The sequence below is a fragment of the Brassica napus genome, unplaced genomic scaffold (assembly GCF_020379485.1).
Source record: "Brassica napus cultivar Da-Ae unplaced genomic scaffold, Da-Ae ScsIHWf_550;HRSCAF=826, whole genome shotgun sequence".
NCBI lineage: Eukaryota > Viridiplantae > Streptophyta > Magnoliopsida > Brassicales > Brassicaceae > Brassica > Brassica napus.
The window spans coordinates 40,437-58,812 of NW_026016614.1; the positions used below are offsets into that span (position 1 = coordinate 40,437).

Sequence of the window (18,376 nt, forward strand, 5' to 3'; positions counted from 1 at the left end):
AAAAATAATAACTTAATCCCGCGCAAGGCGCGGGTCTTATCCTAGTTAAGATTTTAAATGACATGACCTTATGTTCACGGGTTCGAATTAGCAGACAAATCAAACTCTAAACCACTTAAACAATTGATCTCGAACCATAGAAATCTATACGAAACAATCATACATTTGTTCATAGATATATAGACTAAAGCTCCAAACTTATAAATTTGAACAAGCATACAATCAAGACATCGCAATCACAGAAACAATCATACAAGCGATTCATAGAAACAATCATACAAGCGAACCATAGAAGCTGCGGATATCTATACGAGCTCCGAAAAATTCCCGAACCCTAGCAACAATACAATTGTTCTCAAACCAATGAATCTATTTGTTTTTCCCATCGAATCTAACAAACACTCTGATCAATACCATTTTATTCTTCGAATTTCTAGAAAACCCTAAAAAAAATTTCGAAATCAGATCGGACTTGAAAAACATACCTAGTTAAGATTGGGACGATTCTCAATGGTTTTGGGGAGGATTGCTTCTCGTCGTTTTGGAACGGAAGCGAACCGATGTGGATTGGGCTTTGGAGATGGATCGGGGGATGAAACGACGCCGGAATCTGCGACCTCGCCAGCGAAGATAATACCGATCTACAGCTCCAGTGAAAGAGAGAAGACGCAGGGTTGCCTTTCGATTTGAAGAGATGGATTTGGAGATCAAGGCTTCGCCATCGCCATCGAGCTTTCGAAATTTTTTTATTTATTTATGATTTCGGAGTCCTCGAGGAGAAGAACACGCGAACAACACAGATGGAGACAGCCACTCGCGTGCTGCCACGTCGTCAACGGGACGACCCCGAACAGCCCTTACTTAAGGCCCGTCCCACTTTCTTTTAATTTCTTTTTCATTTAAATTAAACCCATTTGAACGTACGGGACGGGCCTAAGGCCCCCGATACCGATGCTCTTAAAAGGGTCCAGTACTCCAGTGTCAAATCCGTAAATTAAACAAACATTTGAGTAAAGAAAAAAAAAATCACATTTTTGTAAGCACTTACAGATAGAGAGAGCTCGACGACCTAAAACCCTAAATCTCGGATCCGCCATGAGAGGAGCTCTCTTCCGAAACGCCTCTCTCTGCGCTCGCAGACTTCTCCTTTCTCCTCGTATCACCACTCCTCAACCCTCCTCCTCCAATGTTCCCTTCCTCGCTCCGATCGCCGCTCCATTTTTCCCCAAATTATTCTCCTCCGAATCCGATTCCTCCGGCGAGAACCCACCTCCTCCGGAATCTTCTTCTCCGATTGAATCCACCAACAAGAAAGATCTCGCTGTAGAAGACGTAGGCAACAAAGGTAAAGCAAAAAGATTGGAACTTTACTCTAAAGATCTTGATATTTGCTCTTTGTGTGGTTTCAGAGCTTAAGGCCCGTATAGAGAAGTACTTCAACGAAGGAAACGAAGACGCTTTGCCCGGAATCATCGAAGCTCTTCTCCAGAGAAGGCTTGTTGACAAGCACGCGGATACGGATGACGAAGTGATGGACGCTCTCCAGAACCAGCCTTTCAAAGACGATGTGAAAGACGAGGACTTTGAATCTGATTTCGAGGAAGCTCACTCTACTGACGACGAGCTCGAGGATCTGTATAATTCCCCGGAGTATGTGAAGAAGAAGATGCAGAACAATGAGTTCTTTAATATGGATGAGAAGAAGTGGGATGTTATTGTTAGAGATGGGATAAGGCATGGGATTTTGAAAGATACTAAGGAGTGTGAAGAGATTCTTGAGGATATGCTTCACTGGGACAAGCTTCTTCCTGGTAATCCATGGATTCACAATCTTTAGACTTAGCATCTTACTTTTGAGGAATTCGATCTTCAGGGGCTAGGCTGATTGATAAACTAATGTGTGTCTTTAGACTTAGTTTCCTTAGCATCTTACATCTTTAGGCTGATTGCTAAACCAATATGCGTCCTTACTAGCTAAAATCATTCTCTAATGGGACTGAGCATTTGTTGTTATCCTTTATATTTGCTAGAATCATAGTAGGAGAACCATCTTTATTGGACTCTTTGAAAGTAATATGATATTGAAGATTCGTGGCTTCTCGGTTAAGCAGGTTCTTTTTATAGAGCCTATTGGTGTGTTCATGTGATGTGATGCATATATAATTAACATTGGGTAAATCATCTGTGAAAAGTTTACCCATCTGTGAAAGGGGTTTAATGAGTATCTTGGTTTGTTCCTGTGATGTATCAGATGACTTGAAGAAGAAAGTTGAAGCAAAGTTTAATGAGCTCGGAGACATGTGTGAACGTGGTGAAATGGAGCCAGAAGCAGCTTATGAGCTGTTTAAGGAATTCGAAGATGAGATGGTGATTCAATATGGGGATCAGATGGAAGCTGCGGGACCTCCCAAGTTTGATGAAACGGATCCTTCCTATAGCAACACCAACTTGGATGACCCTCCTGGTGAAGGCCCAATCCTTAGGTGGCAGTCAAGGATTGTTTTTGCTCCTGGAGGCGATGCTTGGCATCCAAAGAACAGGAAAGTTAAACTGTCTGTTACAGTGAAAGAGCTCGGACTCTCAAAGCATCAGGCTCGTAGGCTAAGGGAGCTCGTGGGGAAAAGATATGATTCAGGGAAAGACGAGCTTACAATCACCAGCGAGAGGTATTGCAACTTTGAACCTTACTAAAAAGTCTTTTCGTTTCAAGACAAGAATGTTGTTATGTGATGAACTGTTGTGCAAACACACATGTCACAGGTTTGAACATCGAGAAGAAAACAGGAAAGACTGTCTGAGGACGCTTTACGGGTTGATAGAGGAAGCTGCGAAAGCTAACAAGATCGCCGAGGACATAAGAACTGCTTATGTGAAACAGAGGCTCCAAGCTAATCCAGCTTTTATGCAGAAACTACAAGCCAAGATCATGAGGTCTAAAGAATCAAATCCCATCAACGCATAGAAGAAAATTCTTCTTGGTTCCTGCTTTTGTTCTCATTTCACCAAAGAATCCAGTTAACCATCAGTTGATCCGGATTCTGGATCCATAAAGAATTGATGGTAGCTTCATATTTTAATTTTGGTTTTGCTTCTCCTCTTGACATGAAACTTGGTCGTGTTGTTGGGGGCTATTAGGACCATGAGACATTCAACGTTTCTTTATGGATTATGATATGAATCTACTCCCCTGGGTTTCAATATGGGATTTGGATTGGTTTACCCGGTTTAGACACAAAAGTTTGCTTTAGTAATACATTCACACAACCAATTCTTATATTTGTGAAAAAAACAAGGAAAGAGCTTTTATACCAAAGCTGACAACAAAAACCACAATACAAAAGTAGTCCACGACGTAGACGAAAGAACTCTTTAATCTCCACAACCACCACCGCAGCCAGCGCAGCCGGCACCTCCGGCATCAGGGGTGTTTCCGGAATAGGCTAGGTCGCTGTCGCTGGATGCTCCGTCGGCACATGAGAGTAACAGAGCCGAGAGGACACAACAGCTGAATAGAGCCAAGAACACAACATGAAAAAGGTAACTAACATGGAGGTGTGTTGTTGTCGCCATGCTCATTATATCTTCTAAATGTCTCGCCATTTCTCTCTCAAGATGTTTTGATGTGGATGAGGTTTGAGTTGTTTAACGTGAACGGGTATTCATCCTACTTATTGTTGATATATTCGTACGTACGTAAGATCATTGACTTTTAATAAAATTAATCGGATGACTATAAGGTTTCTTTGAATATGCCTTGTTTAAGTAATAAAATAAAGAAACACTGCAACAGAAAAGACATTTTAGAAGATTATAATACATCCTAGTGTAGTCCAAAAGACGTTCAACAGAAATCATATCCGTGTAGGTACTACGCGGAAGCTAGAGGTAGTGACAAGACTTCAACCCCCTATTGTGATGTTGGTGGAAGAGGCCCAATGGTGACATCGTTGTTGTGAAGAAGTGTTGCAGTCAGATCTTCAATATAAGACTCAAGGTAACGTTTATCCAACAATAGGACCATCTTGTCTAATTTCTCTGTGTCTTTAAGAACAAGTTCCACGAATGCAGTGACATGCTTTGGTTGTACATACCAACAAGACGTATTCCAATTGAAACCATCTTTAGACGATTTCCAGCATTGATCCGGCTTCTAGGATTGTGATTTCAAGTATAGGTCAAGATGATGCTCCTGTACAAACATAAAATAAGTTAGTAAAACGGTTCCTGGATAGATTTGAACTGGATAATAGCTATAGAAAAAGAGGTTGTGGTAAATATACCAGTATGGCATTGCTGGAAGTCCTTCCACGTACTGTTAACTTCTCTAAATCAGGAGAGTTTTGTAACAGTCTTTCTATGCCAGGAATAACATACTGAGAGATCACTGTATCCAGAGTCAATGATTTGACCTTGAGCATCGGGAAATAAACACCACGAATCTCAGCTAGAGATAAAATCTAACAGAAAAACAAAGAAGATATAGTGAATATTGATTAGTATCAAGCTTATAAGAGCACCATTGGAATCCTTAGCATTTTAATAATATATATATATTTTTTTTTTGAATAGTTAAGGACTCTAATCATAAATGTAGGTCTAATGGTGTTATTCGATATGGAGTCTTTATGAATTTTTTTTTTTTTTTTAGAACTATAGAAAACTCTAAAGAAAACTAATTATTCCATATAGAAAACGTTGACCGTGCAACCTACTGACTTTTAGGCATTAGAGAATGCTATTTATATAATTATGAACCCAAAAAATAACATGTGTACGTACCTCAATAAAGTTTCCACCAAACGTAAGCTTCTCTGCGTTTTGTACCTTCTCTAGCATCTCAAGCACTTTGACTTGGAGTTGGAGAAAATCAGGTTTGGTAAACTCGAAGAAAGGGTTATTAGTTTGGACATAGCAAATATCCAACTTAGCTTCGGTTAGAGAACCGACATCAACCAAAGTACATGATGTCAGAGAGTCTACCAATCTGTGACAATGGATATGTGGTGCCACAATCTGCCTTGGCCCCCGTTTCTTCAGGTTACGGTTTACTTCCAACGTTCTCAGACGTAGGGAATTCCTGAGATCAAGAAACTTTAGTTTCCTGCAGAGATACAATCTCAAGTATTCGAGATTCGGACAACCGGATAGAATCTTAGCCATGGAATCATCGGAGATACTACAACAAGTCAATGATAACTTCTGCAACGACACCCAAGAAGACCCATATCGGCACTCCATAACCATCTTATGAGCGAACTTAATGTTGAGCTGTTTGAAAGAGGAACTGTTGTAGAAGAAATCAAGAAGCTTATACTCTTCATAATACGGTCTACGAACATCAAGGGATAGATTCTCAACGTTGCGTGACATGGCGAACTTGATCCACGTGTCGATGTATGGTATGTTCTTTGTGATTGGTGATATTTAGGAGGTGAAAGCTCTTCATCTTGGGAGCTCTGTAACGAGCTAGGGTTTTGTTTATAGAATCTGCCGTCAGTGTGTTGGCCTTTAAGGAGAGAGAAGGTATCTCGCGCCATACGTATCTCCATCGTTTTGACAAGAGGGATGTTTTGATGGCTAATTCGATAGGAACAAAGCAGAGTATGCGTTGGAGGATCGATTCACAACTGGTAGATTGCGGAACAAGTCTTCAGCTCCTTCTGTCATCATGTCGTCTGCGATATGCTGTATTCTTAGGGCAATGATTTTTTAGGTATATAAAAGCGTTACATGGCCTCCTCTTTATTAATGGGCTTCAGCTTCCAATTGATGAAAAAATAATCACAGTTTAGGGGAGTTGTTATATTACACGTGGTACATAAGAATGAAAGAAGAAATTTCCATTTGCTGGGATTTCTTGAGACTCAAGTAAGTCCGCTGGTTTGAAATTTCCATTTTCTGGGAGTTGTTATTTTTGTTTGAAATTTGCAGGGGAAGAAGGGGATTTGGATAAAGCTACCTCTTGGTTTATAGCTAATCTTGTTGAGTTTGCTGTTATTGTAAGAGATTTTTCTCGATAAACCTTTTCTTGTTCTGTTTTGTTTGTTGACTTTTGGTAATAGACTTGCTTTATGTGTGTTTCAATATTCAGGAAGGGTGGGTGTAGATATCATCAAGCAGAGCCTGTGTACTTGATGCTTGTCTCTTGGATCTCTAATACCCCTGATACTATCCCCGCCAATGCTTCTCACATTGTTGGTGTTGGTGCTCTTGTCCTCAACAAAACCACTAGATATAGAACATATATAAATAGTATAAAGTTATGGACTACTCTGTAAATACGTTACCCTAGAATACTCTCATGTACATGTATATATACTCCTCATATGTTCTAATAATATTCATACTTTCCATAATCCTATATGGTATCAGAGCTTTAGCTCCTAAAACCTAAATTTTCTACGCTCTCAAACATTCTAGCCGTCATGAGTTCATCATCCAACACACAAGCAAATGAGGTGATCTCCCTCAACAACCCAAACTCCATCCTCCACATCAACATGTCGAATGTGTCTAAGCTTACCAACTACTTGATGTGGAGTATCCAAGTTCACGCGTTGCTCGATGGATATGCTCTTGCAAGCCATCTTGATGCGGTTCAGGACATACCCATTGCCACCATCACCGATGGTGATACTGTCACTCCGAATCCAGAGTTTGTTCGCTGGACACGACAAGACAAGCTGATCTACAGCGCCTTGCTGGGTGCTATAACACCTTCCATTCAACCTATGGTCTCTCGCACCACCAACGCGTCTCAGATCTGGGAAAAGCTGGCTGCTACGTATGCAAAGCCGAGCCGTGGCCATATCAAACAACTCAAGGATCAACTTAAGATCAATACCAAGGGCAACAAAACCATTGATGAGTACATACAAGGCGTGATGACCAAGCTGGATCAACTCGCAATCCTTGGGAAACCGTATGATCATGAGGATCAAGTGGAGATCATTCTCACGGGTCTTCCTGATGATTACAAGACTGTTGTGGATCAAATCGAAGGAAAAGACACCCCACCAAGCATCACTGAAGTCCACGAGAGACTCCTCAACCATGAAGCCAAGTTACTTGCGTCAAAAGAAACCGCCTCTGTTGTGATACCGACGTCAGCAAATGCGGTTCAGCATCGTCACCAAAACAACTACCGCTACAACAACTCCAACAACAAGAAACCTGGCAATTCCTACTCCACCAATGAAGCTGGAAACCAGTTCACAAACCCAACCAACCCACGTCCTTTCAAGCCTTACTTGGGCAAGTGTCAACTGTGTCACACTCAAGGACATAGTGCCAGGAGATGTCCACAATTTCAAGGTCTTCAGCAGCAACAGATGACTCCAGCCAATGCCAATCCTTTCAAACCATGGCAACCTCGAGCTAATGTTGTCATGAATGCGCCCTACCCTGCTGCGAACTGGCTGCTTGACTCAGGGGCCACGCATCACATCACATCTGATCTCAACAACATGGCGCTTCACCAACCCTATCATGGTAGTGATGATGTACTCATTGCAGATGGTACAAGTTTACCTATCTCACACTCTGGTTTAGCCACCCTCTCAACCCCATCTCGCAATTTAGCATTACAGAATATCTTATGTGTACCGAATATAGACAAGAATCTCATCTCCGTCTATAAACTATGTAATGCTAATCAAGTTTCCGTTGAATTCTTTCCTGCTTCATTTCAGGTGAAGGATCTCAGCACGGGGGTCCCATTGCTCCAAGGCAGGACTAGAAATCAGCTTTATGAATGGCCGGTTACACTTACTCGAGCAGCAGCCATGATCACTTCATCCAATCCCAAAACATCTCTTCTTTCATGGCACTCTAGACTTGGCCATCCTTCTTTATCTGTTTTAAACTCTATTGTCTCTCAGTTTTCCCTTCCAATTTCATCTTCCCAAAAACAGTTATCTTGTTCTGAATGCATGATTAATAAAAGCCATCGTTTACCATTTACAAATTCTTCTATCTTTTCATCTCGGCCACTTGAATACATCTTCACAGATGTGTGGACTTCACCCATACTTTCAGTTGATAATTTCAAATATTATCTTGTGTTTATTGATCACTACACCAGATACACTTGGTTCTATCCTTTACGCCAAAAGTCCCAAGTAAAAGAAGTGTTCATGGCATATAAGTCTCTTGTTGAAAAGAAGTTCAATCTCTCTATTGGCACTCTCTTTTCTGATAACGGAGGCGAGTATATTGCTCTAAGGAGTTTTCTCTCGCAACATGGCATAGCTCATCTCACATCACCACCCCACACACCTCAGCACAATGGCATGGCTGAGCGCAAACATAGACACATTGTGGAGACTGGTTTGACCTTGTTGTCTACTGCATCAATGCCTAAGATGTACTGGACGTATGCATTTGCGGCTGCGGTTTATTTAATCAACCGACTACCATCTCCAACAATCTCAATGCAGTCACCATACTGCAAGCTCTTTGGAGACAACCCCAACTATGAGAAACTAAAGGTGTTTGGATGCTTGTGTTTTCCCTGGTTAAGACCGTATAACACAAACAAGTTGCAAGATAGATCCACAAGATGTGCTTTTCTTGGCTATTCGTCAACTCAAAGTGCCTACTTCTGTCTTGATCTGAACACAAGTCGCCTTTATACTTCACGCCATGTCCAATTTATTGAGACAGAGTTTCCATTCAAAACAGAACCCCAACAAAAGACACCGACATCTCCTGCTGCATCTCCTGCTGCATCTCCAAACGAACCGCCTGTCTCCTTTATACCACTATCACCAATGGGATCCCCGAGCATGAGCCTTCACTCCAACTCTCAGGTATTACCTTCTAACTCTCAAAACTCTCTCTCTTCTGCAACCTCTGAGCCCACTGCTCATTCTCAAAATGAGTCAACTCCAATGACTCAGCCTCAACCTTCTTCCCCTGAGCCCACTGCTCAAGCACAAAATGAGTCTCAACCCCCGACTCAGCAACAAACCACTGAAACAGTAACCACTACCCTACCTACCGTGCCTACTCAACCTACTGAACCAGAAAACCCAAATACTGAACTACCTCAAAATGTCCACAAAATGCAAACTAGAGCCAAAAACAGAATATCAAAACCCATCCAGAAATTGACTCTTACAGTTGCAGGTGGTACCAAACTTAACAAAGAACCAACGACCATCATTCAAGCTCTCAAAGATGACAAGTGGAGAGCTGCTGCAATGGCTGAATTTGATGCGCATATTGTTAATCATACATGGGACTTAGAACCGCCACAACAAGGACAGAATGTCATCGGCTGTCGCTGGCTTTTTACAACCAAATATCTCTCTGATGGCCGTGAAGAACGTCCTAAAGGTAGACTGGTTGCTAAGGGTTACACACAACAGTATGGAGTTGACTACTCAGAAACTTTCAGCCCCGTCATCAAATCTACTACAATCCGTCTGGTTCTTGAAATTGCAGTCACTAAAGCCTGGCCGATCAAACAACTCGACATCAACAATGCGTTCTTGCAAGGTGATCTTACTGAACTAGTTTATATGGTGCAACCTCCTGGCTTCATTGACAAGGATAAACCACATCATGTCTGTCGTCTACGCAAACCCATTTATGGTCTCAAACAGGCGCCTAGATCATGGTACTTGTCTCTCAAGCAACATCTACTTCACACCGGCTTCACTAACTCGCATGCTGATGCCTCTCTGTTTGTTCATTGCACGCCTCACACACTCACATATGTCTTGGTTTATGTCGATGACATACTAGTAACCGGGAATGATCAGCGCTTTGTTCAACAGGTTCTCACCTCCTTCGCTGACCGCTTCTCCATTAAAGATCCCACAGATCTCCACTATTTCCTTGGGATTGAAGCAAGACGCACACCACAAGGAATCCACTTGATGCAACACAAATATGTAAGAGATCTTCTCCACAAGATGAATATGACAGACGCTAAACCCGTCTCCACTCCACTTCCTGCGCATCCAAAACTCACACTCCGAGGAGGACGACCGTTATCTGATGGATCTCAGTATCGCTCAGTGGTTGGCAGCCTGCATTACCTTGCCTTCACTAGACCAGATATATCATATGCGGTGACAAGACTCTCACAATTCATGCATCAACCTACAGAAGATCATTGGCAAGCAGCGAAACGACTACTGCGGTATCTTGCTGGAACACAAACCCATGGTATCTTCTTCCACCAGAACACTCCTCTCACCTTACATGCATTTTCAGATGCTGATTGGGCTGGTGACACTGATGACTATATGTCGACAAATGGCTACATTATCTATCTGGGTAAGAACCCCATTTCATGGTCATCCAAGAAGCAAAAAGGCATTGCACGTTCCTCCACCGAAGCTGAGTACCGAGCAGTAGCAAACACGGCTGCAGAGGTTACTTGGCTCTGTTCACTTCTTTCGGAGCTTCGCATTGATCTTCATCACCCTCCTGTCATCTACTGTGACAATGTTGGCGCAACTTATCTTTGTGCTAACCCGGTGTTTCATTCTAGAATGAAACATATTGCCTTGGACTACCACTTTACTCGGAATATGATTCAAGCAGGACAGCTCCGGGTCTCTCATGTCTCAACCAGAGATCAACTAGCAGATACACTCACAAAACCACTTCCAAGGAGTCAGTTTCAACATGCTTGTCACAAGATTGGCGTGGCTCCAGCCCCTCCATCTTGAGAGGGCGTATAGAACATATATAAATAGTATAAAGTTATGGACTACTCTGTAAATACGTTACCCTAGAATACTCTCATGTACATGTATATATACTCCTCATATGTTCTAATAATATTCATACTTTCCATAATCCTATACTAGAGAGGCACCCTAATTTTAGTGTCCAGCACATTACTTTGTCAATGATGTTCGTTCTATGAAGAAGAAAAAACATGAGTATGACTTAAACCGTTATGAAATAACGCAATTCAATGAGCGTAGGTCCTCGTTGTCCAGGAAAAGAGCGGTTATTTCAGAGAGATAAAATGTCTGGAAGCTCCCTACTCGTGTTGTTCACGAGGTGATTTTACATCACTTCTTTATTGTTTTTCTGTCATCTTTATTGTCCCATTAGGATCTCTTGCTCCTTGTGTCTGATAGACAGTAACAAGTGAACCGAATTTCATGTGCATCAAACAAAAAGTGTTGCTCAACCTTAGCACCCAAAGAGAAACGTGATAAGGTTTTCAACATATGTAGCGGCTTAAATCTTTAGCTATAATTAAGTCCGGAATATGATATATAGTGTAGGACTGAATGTAGTAAGCTGATTAGAGAGCAACTAGTGAGCACTTGGCTTATAAAAGGTTGGTTGAAATAGAGTCTCTTACTAATCAAGTCTCTCTTATTTGTGATTTAGATAAGAACAGATGCATAAAAGTGTTTATAAAAATCTTCTTTTTTTTTTGACGAAAGGCTTGCTATTAAATAGTAGAAAAGTTACAAGGAAATGGCTCAGCCATAGAGTTCATGTTAAGAAGTTAAGTATACTGTAAATAAAAGCACCACATTTGTTTAAAAGCATAACATAAAAGAAGTCATAGGAAGATAAAGAACTTTTTGAATAATAAGTTCTCGTGAGATCGACGACCATATGGAGTAGTACCTCTTCCACGCCTTACAAAAATCTTGCGCCATAAACGTTCTTTTAACGATTTAGCTTTGTAAGCTAGGGAGTATAATCACTGGTCTATGTGGAAGTGGAAATGAAGTTCTGAATCTCGTTCTTTTTTTTCTTGTACAGTTTATTGAACTATCAGATAATGATTGCTTGTCATACACTTAATAAAAATATCATCCCACGCTAAATCTAGCAAATATTGCATAACTGATTCACATCTAATGAGCTCCACTTATATATGCCCTGAAACTTTTGTAAGACAATCCAAACTCTTCTTCTATTGTGTTCTCAGTAGGCTCGACGTATACAATATTAAATAAAGTACACCAGTTATTAAAAGTATAATTTAAAATAGAAACGTTCAATAAAGGTCTCAAGACTTCAACCACTATGATTCACCACTGTTCTGATACCATCAACTTGGTGGCGCAGAGCACAACATTGACATTTTTGTTGTGAGGAAATGTTGGAACCACCACGTCTTCAATTTCAAACTGAAGGAAACGTTCATCCAACAGTACGAGCATCTTGTCTAGTTTCTTTGTATGTTTAAGCATAAGTTCCACAAATGAAGCCACATGCTCAGATGTTAAATCCACACCACGGTTGTTCAAAGAGGTTGATCTCCAGCATGTATTTAGATTAAAGCCTTGTGATTTCAAGTATTGGTCAAGATACTTCCCCTGCAAAAACATAAATTCGACACAAAAACAGTTCTTGGATATATTTGGACACGATAATAGCTAGAAAAGAGGTTGGTGCATGATGAGAATATACGTACCGGCATGCTGTTGAAATCCCTTGAAAGTGCTGTTAGCGTCTCTAAATCAGGTGAGTTTTGTAACAGTCTTTCTATACCAGGAATAACATACTGACAGATATCTGTATCAAGAGTCAATGTTTTGACCTTGAGCATCGGGAAAGAAACACCACGAATCTCAGCAAGAGATAAAATCTAATAGAAAGAATAAAAAGATAGTTAGTAACGAGCTAATGACATAGACTTTTGTAAACGTTCTTAATCAAACATATAGAAAATCAACTTCTAATGAATACTGATCGCGAAACAACTGCTTGTTAGGCATTAGAGAAGAAAATAATATGAGCCAAAAAACTAATTATATACCTGAATAAAGTTTCCACCAAAAGTAAGCTTCTCTACGTTTTGTATCTTTTCTAGCATCTTTAGCAGCATGGTTTGAAGAAAATCAGCCTAAGTTAGGGTTCACCGAGACATAACAAATATCCAGTTTAGCTTTGGTTAAAGAAGAGACATCGACAAAAGTGCATGATAACTGAGAGTTTAACAATCTGAGAGAATGGATGTGTGGTGCCACAATCTGCGTTGGTCCTGGTACCGACATGTCACGTCTTATTTGTAATGTTCTCAGACGTAGTGATTTGCGGAGATCAAGAACCTTTAGTTCACTGCAGTGACACAATGTTAAGTATTCTAGAATCGGACAACCGGTTAGAATCTTTGCTAAGGATTCATCAGAGAGAGTACAACCACTTAAGGATAACTTCCGTAAGAATTTCCAAGACACGGTGCATTCGGGAACAATCGTATGAAAAAAGATTAACTTAATGTTGAGTTGCCTGAAAGAAGAACTGTTGTAGAAGAAATCTGGAACCTTATACGGATAACTATTAGCCCAGAAATCCAGGGAAAGATTCTCAACGTTGTGTGACATGGCGCACTTGATCCACCGGTTGATGTGTGGAGTGTATTCCCTCCTATAGGTTTTGAGGTGAAAACTCTTCGTCTTGGGAGCTGTGTAGTGACTTAGGGTTTTGTTTACCGAAGCGGCAGTCAGTATAGTGGCATCTAAGGAAAGAGAAGGTATCTCGCACCATACATGCTTCCATCGTCTAGACAAGAGGGATGTTGTGATGGCTACTTTGATCGGTATAAAGCAGAGTATGTGTTGGAGTATCTCATCTGGTAAATTGCTAATCAAGTCTACAGCTGCTTTGATCCTTCTGTCGTCGGCCATCTTCCCTTGCGACATATATTCTTAGGGTAAAGATTAAATAGATAAAAAATTATATAATCTCATTTTTACCTCGTATTATCTCACAGATTTTATATTAATATTGTAATGTAGTTTCATTAAATAGATAAAAAAATTAAAAGAACTGTTTTTTCTCTAAAATAATTTAGGAAGATCTTACTAATATTTTTTGATATCTTCTTGAATTTGACTTATATGCTTAATTAGAAAAACATTACTGAATATGTATACTATCTTTCTAAAATTTAGAAAGATATCGATAAATATCTATAATATCTTCAAAAAGTTTGTTAAGTTTTTTTTTATAAATGTGTACTAAGTATACATCTATACTATTAAAACAGAAAGAATTTTAAAAAATCTACCTATGAAAAGCTATTGAGAAAAAAACCAAAATAACATTAAATCAAGTTTTTGTTCCCAAACTAGTACTCAAGGCCAAAAGTCACAAAAATAGCACTCAATGGGTGGGGTTTAGGGTTTAGAATTTAGGGTTTAGGGTTTAGAGTTTAGGTTTTAGGGTTTAGAGTTGAAAAGTGAGGTTTTGGGGATAAGATTTCAAATTTTGAAAAATAAAAAAATTTAAATTTTTCAAAAGATAAAATGCTATTTTGGTCATTTTAGTTTTTGAGTGCTATTTTTGTGATATAAACTTAGAAATGTGCTATTTTGGAGATTTGCCCAAAGTTATTAGACATTTTCATTAGACTTAACTATTTTTTTGATCTCACCTTATTTTTCTCTAACTATATAATATTTTTAATGAAATCATTTATTACTTCTCATTGTCTAGGAAACTGAATATAAAATGATATTTATGAATATAAAAATAGACTCTATGAATTCGGTAATATTTTATCAAATTAACTTTCCGTAAATTTTTTTTATCGTATTCTTTGAATATGAAAATTTCACAAACCAATATTGCATTCTAATATAGTACTACATAATAATAGAAATGTTATTAGGGCAATTGTCAATAATAACACATTTTGAAGTTTATGTCTCAAAAATGGCACTATAAGGTGAAAGTCACAAAAATGACATTCATTAAAGGGTAAAATATCTCTAATACCCTTGGTTTAAAATTAAATAAACAAACAAAAATAAATAAAATAAAAATAAAAAAAAGAAAAAAAGAAATTTTTTTTATAGTTTCAGATTATATGTTTTCAGATTCGAAATTTTTATTATTTTTTTTTTCGAAATTTTTTTTTATTTTTTTTTCAAATTTTCTTTTTATAATTTAAAAATACTTTTTGAAACTGTTTTTAAAATTTTTATTTTTTATTTTAGTATTTATTTTTTATAAAATTTTAAACCCTAATTCCAAAACCCCACCCCTTAACTCTAAACCCTAAGGTTTGGATTAATTAACCCAAGGGGTATAAGTGTATATTACCTCTTTAATGAAACCTATTTTTGTGACTTTGAGCCTTGAGTGCTACTTTGGGAACATAAACTTTGTTTGGTGCTATCCTAGTCTTTTTCTCTTATATTATTGAATTCTATGTTGTTGTATAAAACATATGTTTCTAAGACAACCTTTATCATAACATATATATTTGTATAAGTTTGTAGACAAGTGTCTGAGCACGATTTATAACATCTGAAATATTCTTTTTATACAAACTTACATGAATATATAGTCATTCTTTTTTACATATAGATTCAGTAATATTCTAAAAGAATGCATTATTGATAAGTGCTAACCTATTTTACCAGCTACAAATTCATATCATGTAAACCCAATTATTATTAATGAAAGTTGATGATGAAATTTAAATAATGTATATAAAATTTATATATAATATTAACTGACTTTTATACAATTTATATATAATCTTACTAGAATTGCAAAATATCCTATATTTATATCAAACCAAATATTTCATATAAAACAACTAATTAAATATAAATTTTAAACACTTAAGTAAATAAAAAATCATAAATTTAAAAATATATTAGAAGTTTCATTCATCTCTTAAAATATTATTGAAGATTATTTATTTTTTTCTACCAGGTCAACGAAATGTCGGGTCACACTTGATTGCGGATTTTTTTGAAGTTTACATGCTTTAAATTAACGAGTTTTCATTAATCTAAACCAGTTTATGTACAAGTCATCATGTTTATCGGTTCGACCACAGATCCAAACTTGATATAAAAGTATTGTTCTCATCTAATTTAAAATAATTTATTTTAAAATAATAGACATTGAGTCTGATCAAATCATATAATGTTTAAAAAAAAAAATCAAACGATTAAAAATATAATTACATTAATAATTTTATTTTTGAGATAATACAATTTTGTCATATAATAATGGATAACAAGACTAAAATACTAATTAATATCATATATTTTTATCTGAAAATTAATTCGCATTTTTAAGCGCGGATTAAAATCTAGTTCTTAATTAATGTTTATTCAGGAAGACCTTCATGAATAAATACTTATAAATACTTTTACTAATCCAGGAAATATAAATATTTTTCAGGATAAGACGAACTTACAAGTTACAATCACCAGCGAGAGGTAAATGCAACCCAGCTTTTATGCAGAAACTACAAGCCAAGATCATGAAGTCTAAAGAATCAAATCCCGTCAACGGATGAAGAAACTTCTTGGTTCATGCTTTTGTTCTCGTTTCACCAATGAATCAAAGTTGATCGTCTCTTTTGGGGCCATCAACTGGTCCGGTTTTCGGATCCATAAAGAATTGATGGTAACTCCATATGTTGTTTTTTGTTTTTCTTCTCCTCTTGTCATGAAACTTGGTCGTGTTGTTGGGGGGTTATTAGGACCATGAGACATTCAACGTTTTTTTATGGATTACAATATGAATCTACTCCCTTGAAATTTGGGTTTCAATATTGGATTTGGATCGGTTTACCGGTTTAGAAAGAAAGTAACTAATTAAAAAACAAAAGATAATGTTCTATGCGTCATAATTATATCTCAACCTTCAAATAAATATGCAATTGTTTTTGTAAATACGATTTATTCAACCAACTAGGTGTCTTGTCCGCATATGCGGGCTTAATCGTTTTATAAATATTTATTAGTTTATTTTTTATTAATTCAAAAACCAGCATAATAACTTATTATTTATGTTTTCAAAAAAATTAAATATGTTCAAATCTAATTAAATATATATGTTTAACTAAAATTTATTAAAGATAACATTGACTTTAACCACTGAATTTATTATAATTGTTTTATAGTTTATTTTTAAATTTTATAATTGAAAAATATGTTTTAAGATAACAACACAATATATAAGAATTATCTTATTTTTTTAAAAATAATATTATTAATAAAAATTTGTTTTTAATTATATAATTAATTATATATAAAATTCATTAATGGTATATAAATATTAACCGATCTAACTTTTAACGTGAAAGCTCGATTCCAAAGATTTACTTCGCAAATAATAGTATAGATTCTTATATTGATGAAAAACAACGAAAGATCTCAATACCAAAGCTGGCCACAAAAACCACAATACAACATATATTCTTATATTTATGAAAAAAACAACGAATGAGCTCTATACAAAAGTAGCCCATTACTTTTGTCTATTTCCACGATGAAGACGAAAGAATTCTTAATCTCCACAGCCACCACCGCAGCCAGCACCTCCGGCATCAGGGATGTTGCCGGAATACGCTAGGTCGCTGTCGCTGGATGCTCCATCTGCACATGAGAGTAACAGAGCCGAGAGGACACAACAGCTGAACAGAGCCAAGAACACAACATGAAGAAGGTAACTAACATGGAACTGTGTTGTTGTTGTCGCCATGGTAATTACATTTCCTAAATGTCTCGCCATTTCTCTCTCCCACAGATGTTTTGGTGTGGATGAGGTTTTTGTTGTTTAACATGAATGGGTATTCATCCTACCTTTTTTAATATATTTACTAGATCTTAACCCGTGCAACCTCGCGGGTGTTCTTTTTCGGTTTTATAAATATATATATTTATTTTAGTTCATTAGTGGTATACAATTTTAACGAATTTAAATGTTTATATACCTATTTCAAATATAACAATTTTATAATTTACATGGTGTAACAATCAATAGTTTAAAACCATCACATGTATTTGTCATTTTTTATTATATATTTATGTTAGTGTATTTGGATTTTGTTATTAAACAAATTAATATATGCATGAAACAACATATTTGAAAATTATTTGTATCAAATTATATTCAATTTTGACCCGCTAACCTTCAAAGCCGTATTTTCTTATAGCAATATTTTTTTACGTTTATTCATTTTAAAAATATATTCTTTATATATACAAAAAATCTAAGATATATCAATTTTTATACATGTATCATATAGTTTGCGAATGTTAAGTGGTTATGTCATCGTATTATATTTTTAGTATAAATATTTTATATTTATGAAAATAAAATTATAAATTTATCAATTTAATATAATTTATCATATTTAATTCAATATAATATTTTTACTTTAACATGAATTATTAGTATTATAAAATAGATAAAATAAGATATAATTTTTGTGTTTCATTTTATAAACGATAATTGAATACATATTAATGAATAATAATAGTTCATTGCTATTTCAAAATTAGTTAAAATATTTACATAAACTTTCTGAAAGTTAAGATATTGTTAAAATATTTTTCAACATATTTGTTAGAATTATATATATATATATAGTTAAAATGAAAAGATATCATAATTAAAATAAATAAAA

General features: G+C 36.7%; 2 protein-coding genes and 2 pseudogenes across 2 annotated transcripts; 1 reads left to right on the forward strand and 3 right to left on the reverse strand.

The window, feature by feature from the left end:
* Positions 1–906: 906 nt before the first annotated feature.
* LOC106451946 lies at positions 907–3,200 on the forward strand. The gene is made up of 4 exons (XM_013893942.2): positions 907–1,345; positions 1,410–1,811; positions 2,252–2,666; positions 2,761–3,200. Exons 1-4 carry the CDS (start codon positions 1,096–1,098, stop codon positions 2,960–2,962), a joined length of 1,269 nt encoding a protein of 422 aa, XP_013749396.2. The 5' UTR covers positions 907–1,095; the 3' UTR covers positions 2,963–3,200.
* LOC106451947 lies at positions 2,995–4,537 on the reverse strand. Its single transcript, XM_013893944.3, has one exon. It carries the CDS (start codon positions 3,598–3,600, stop codon positions 3,370–3,372), a length of 231 nt encoding a protein of 76 aa, XP_013749398.1. The 5' UTR covers positions 3,601–4,537; the 3' UTR covers positions 2,995–3,369.
* LOC125604438 lies at positions 4,151–5,670 on the reverse strand (annotated as a pseudogene).
* A 5,218-nt stretch (positions 5,671–10,888) lies between these two features.
* On the reverse strand, positions 10,889–13,685 carry LOC125604434 (annotated as a pseudogene).
* Positions 13,686–18,376: the final 4,691 nt, after the last annotated feature.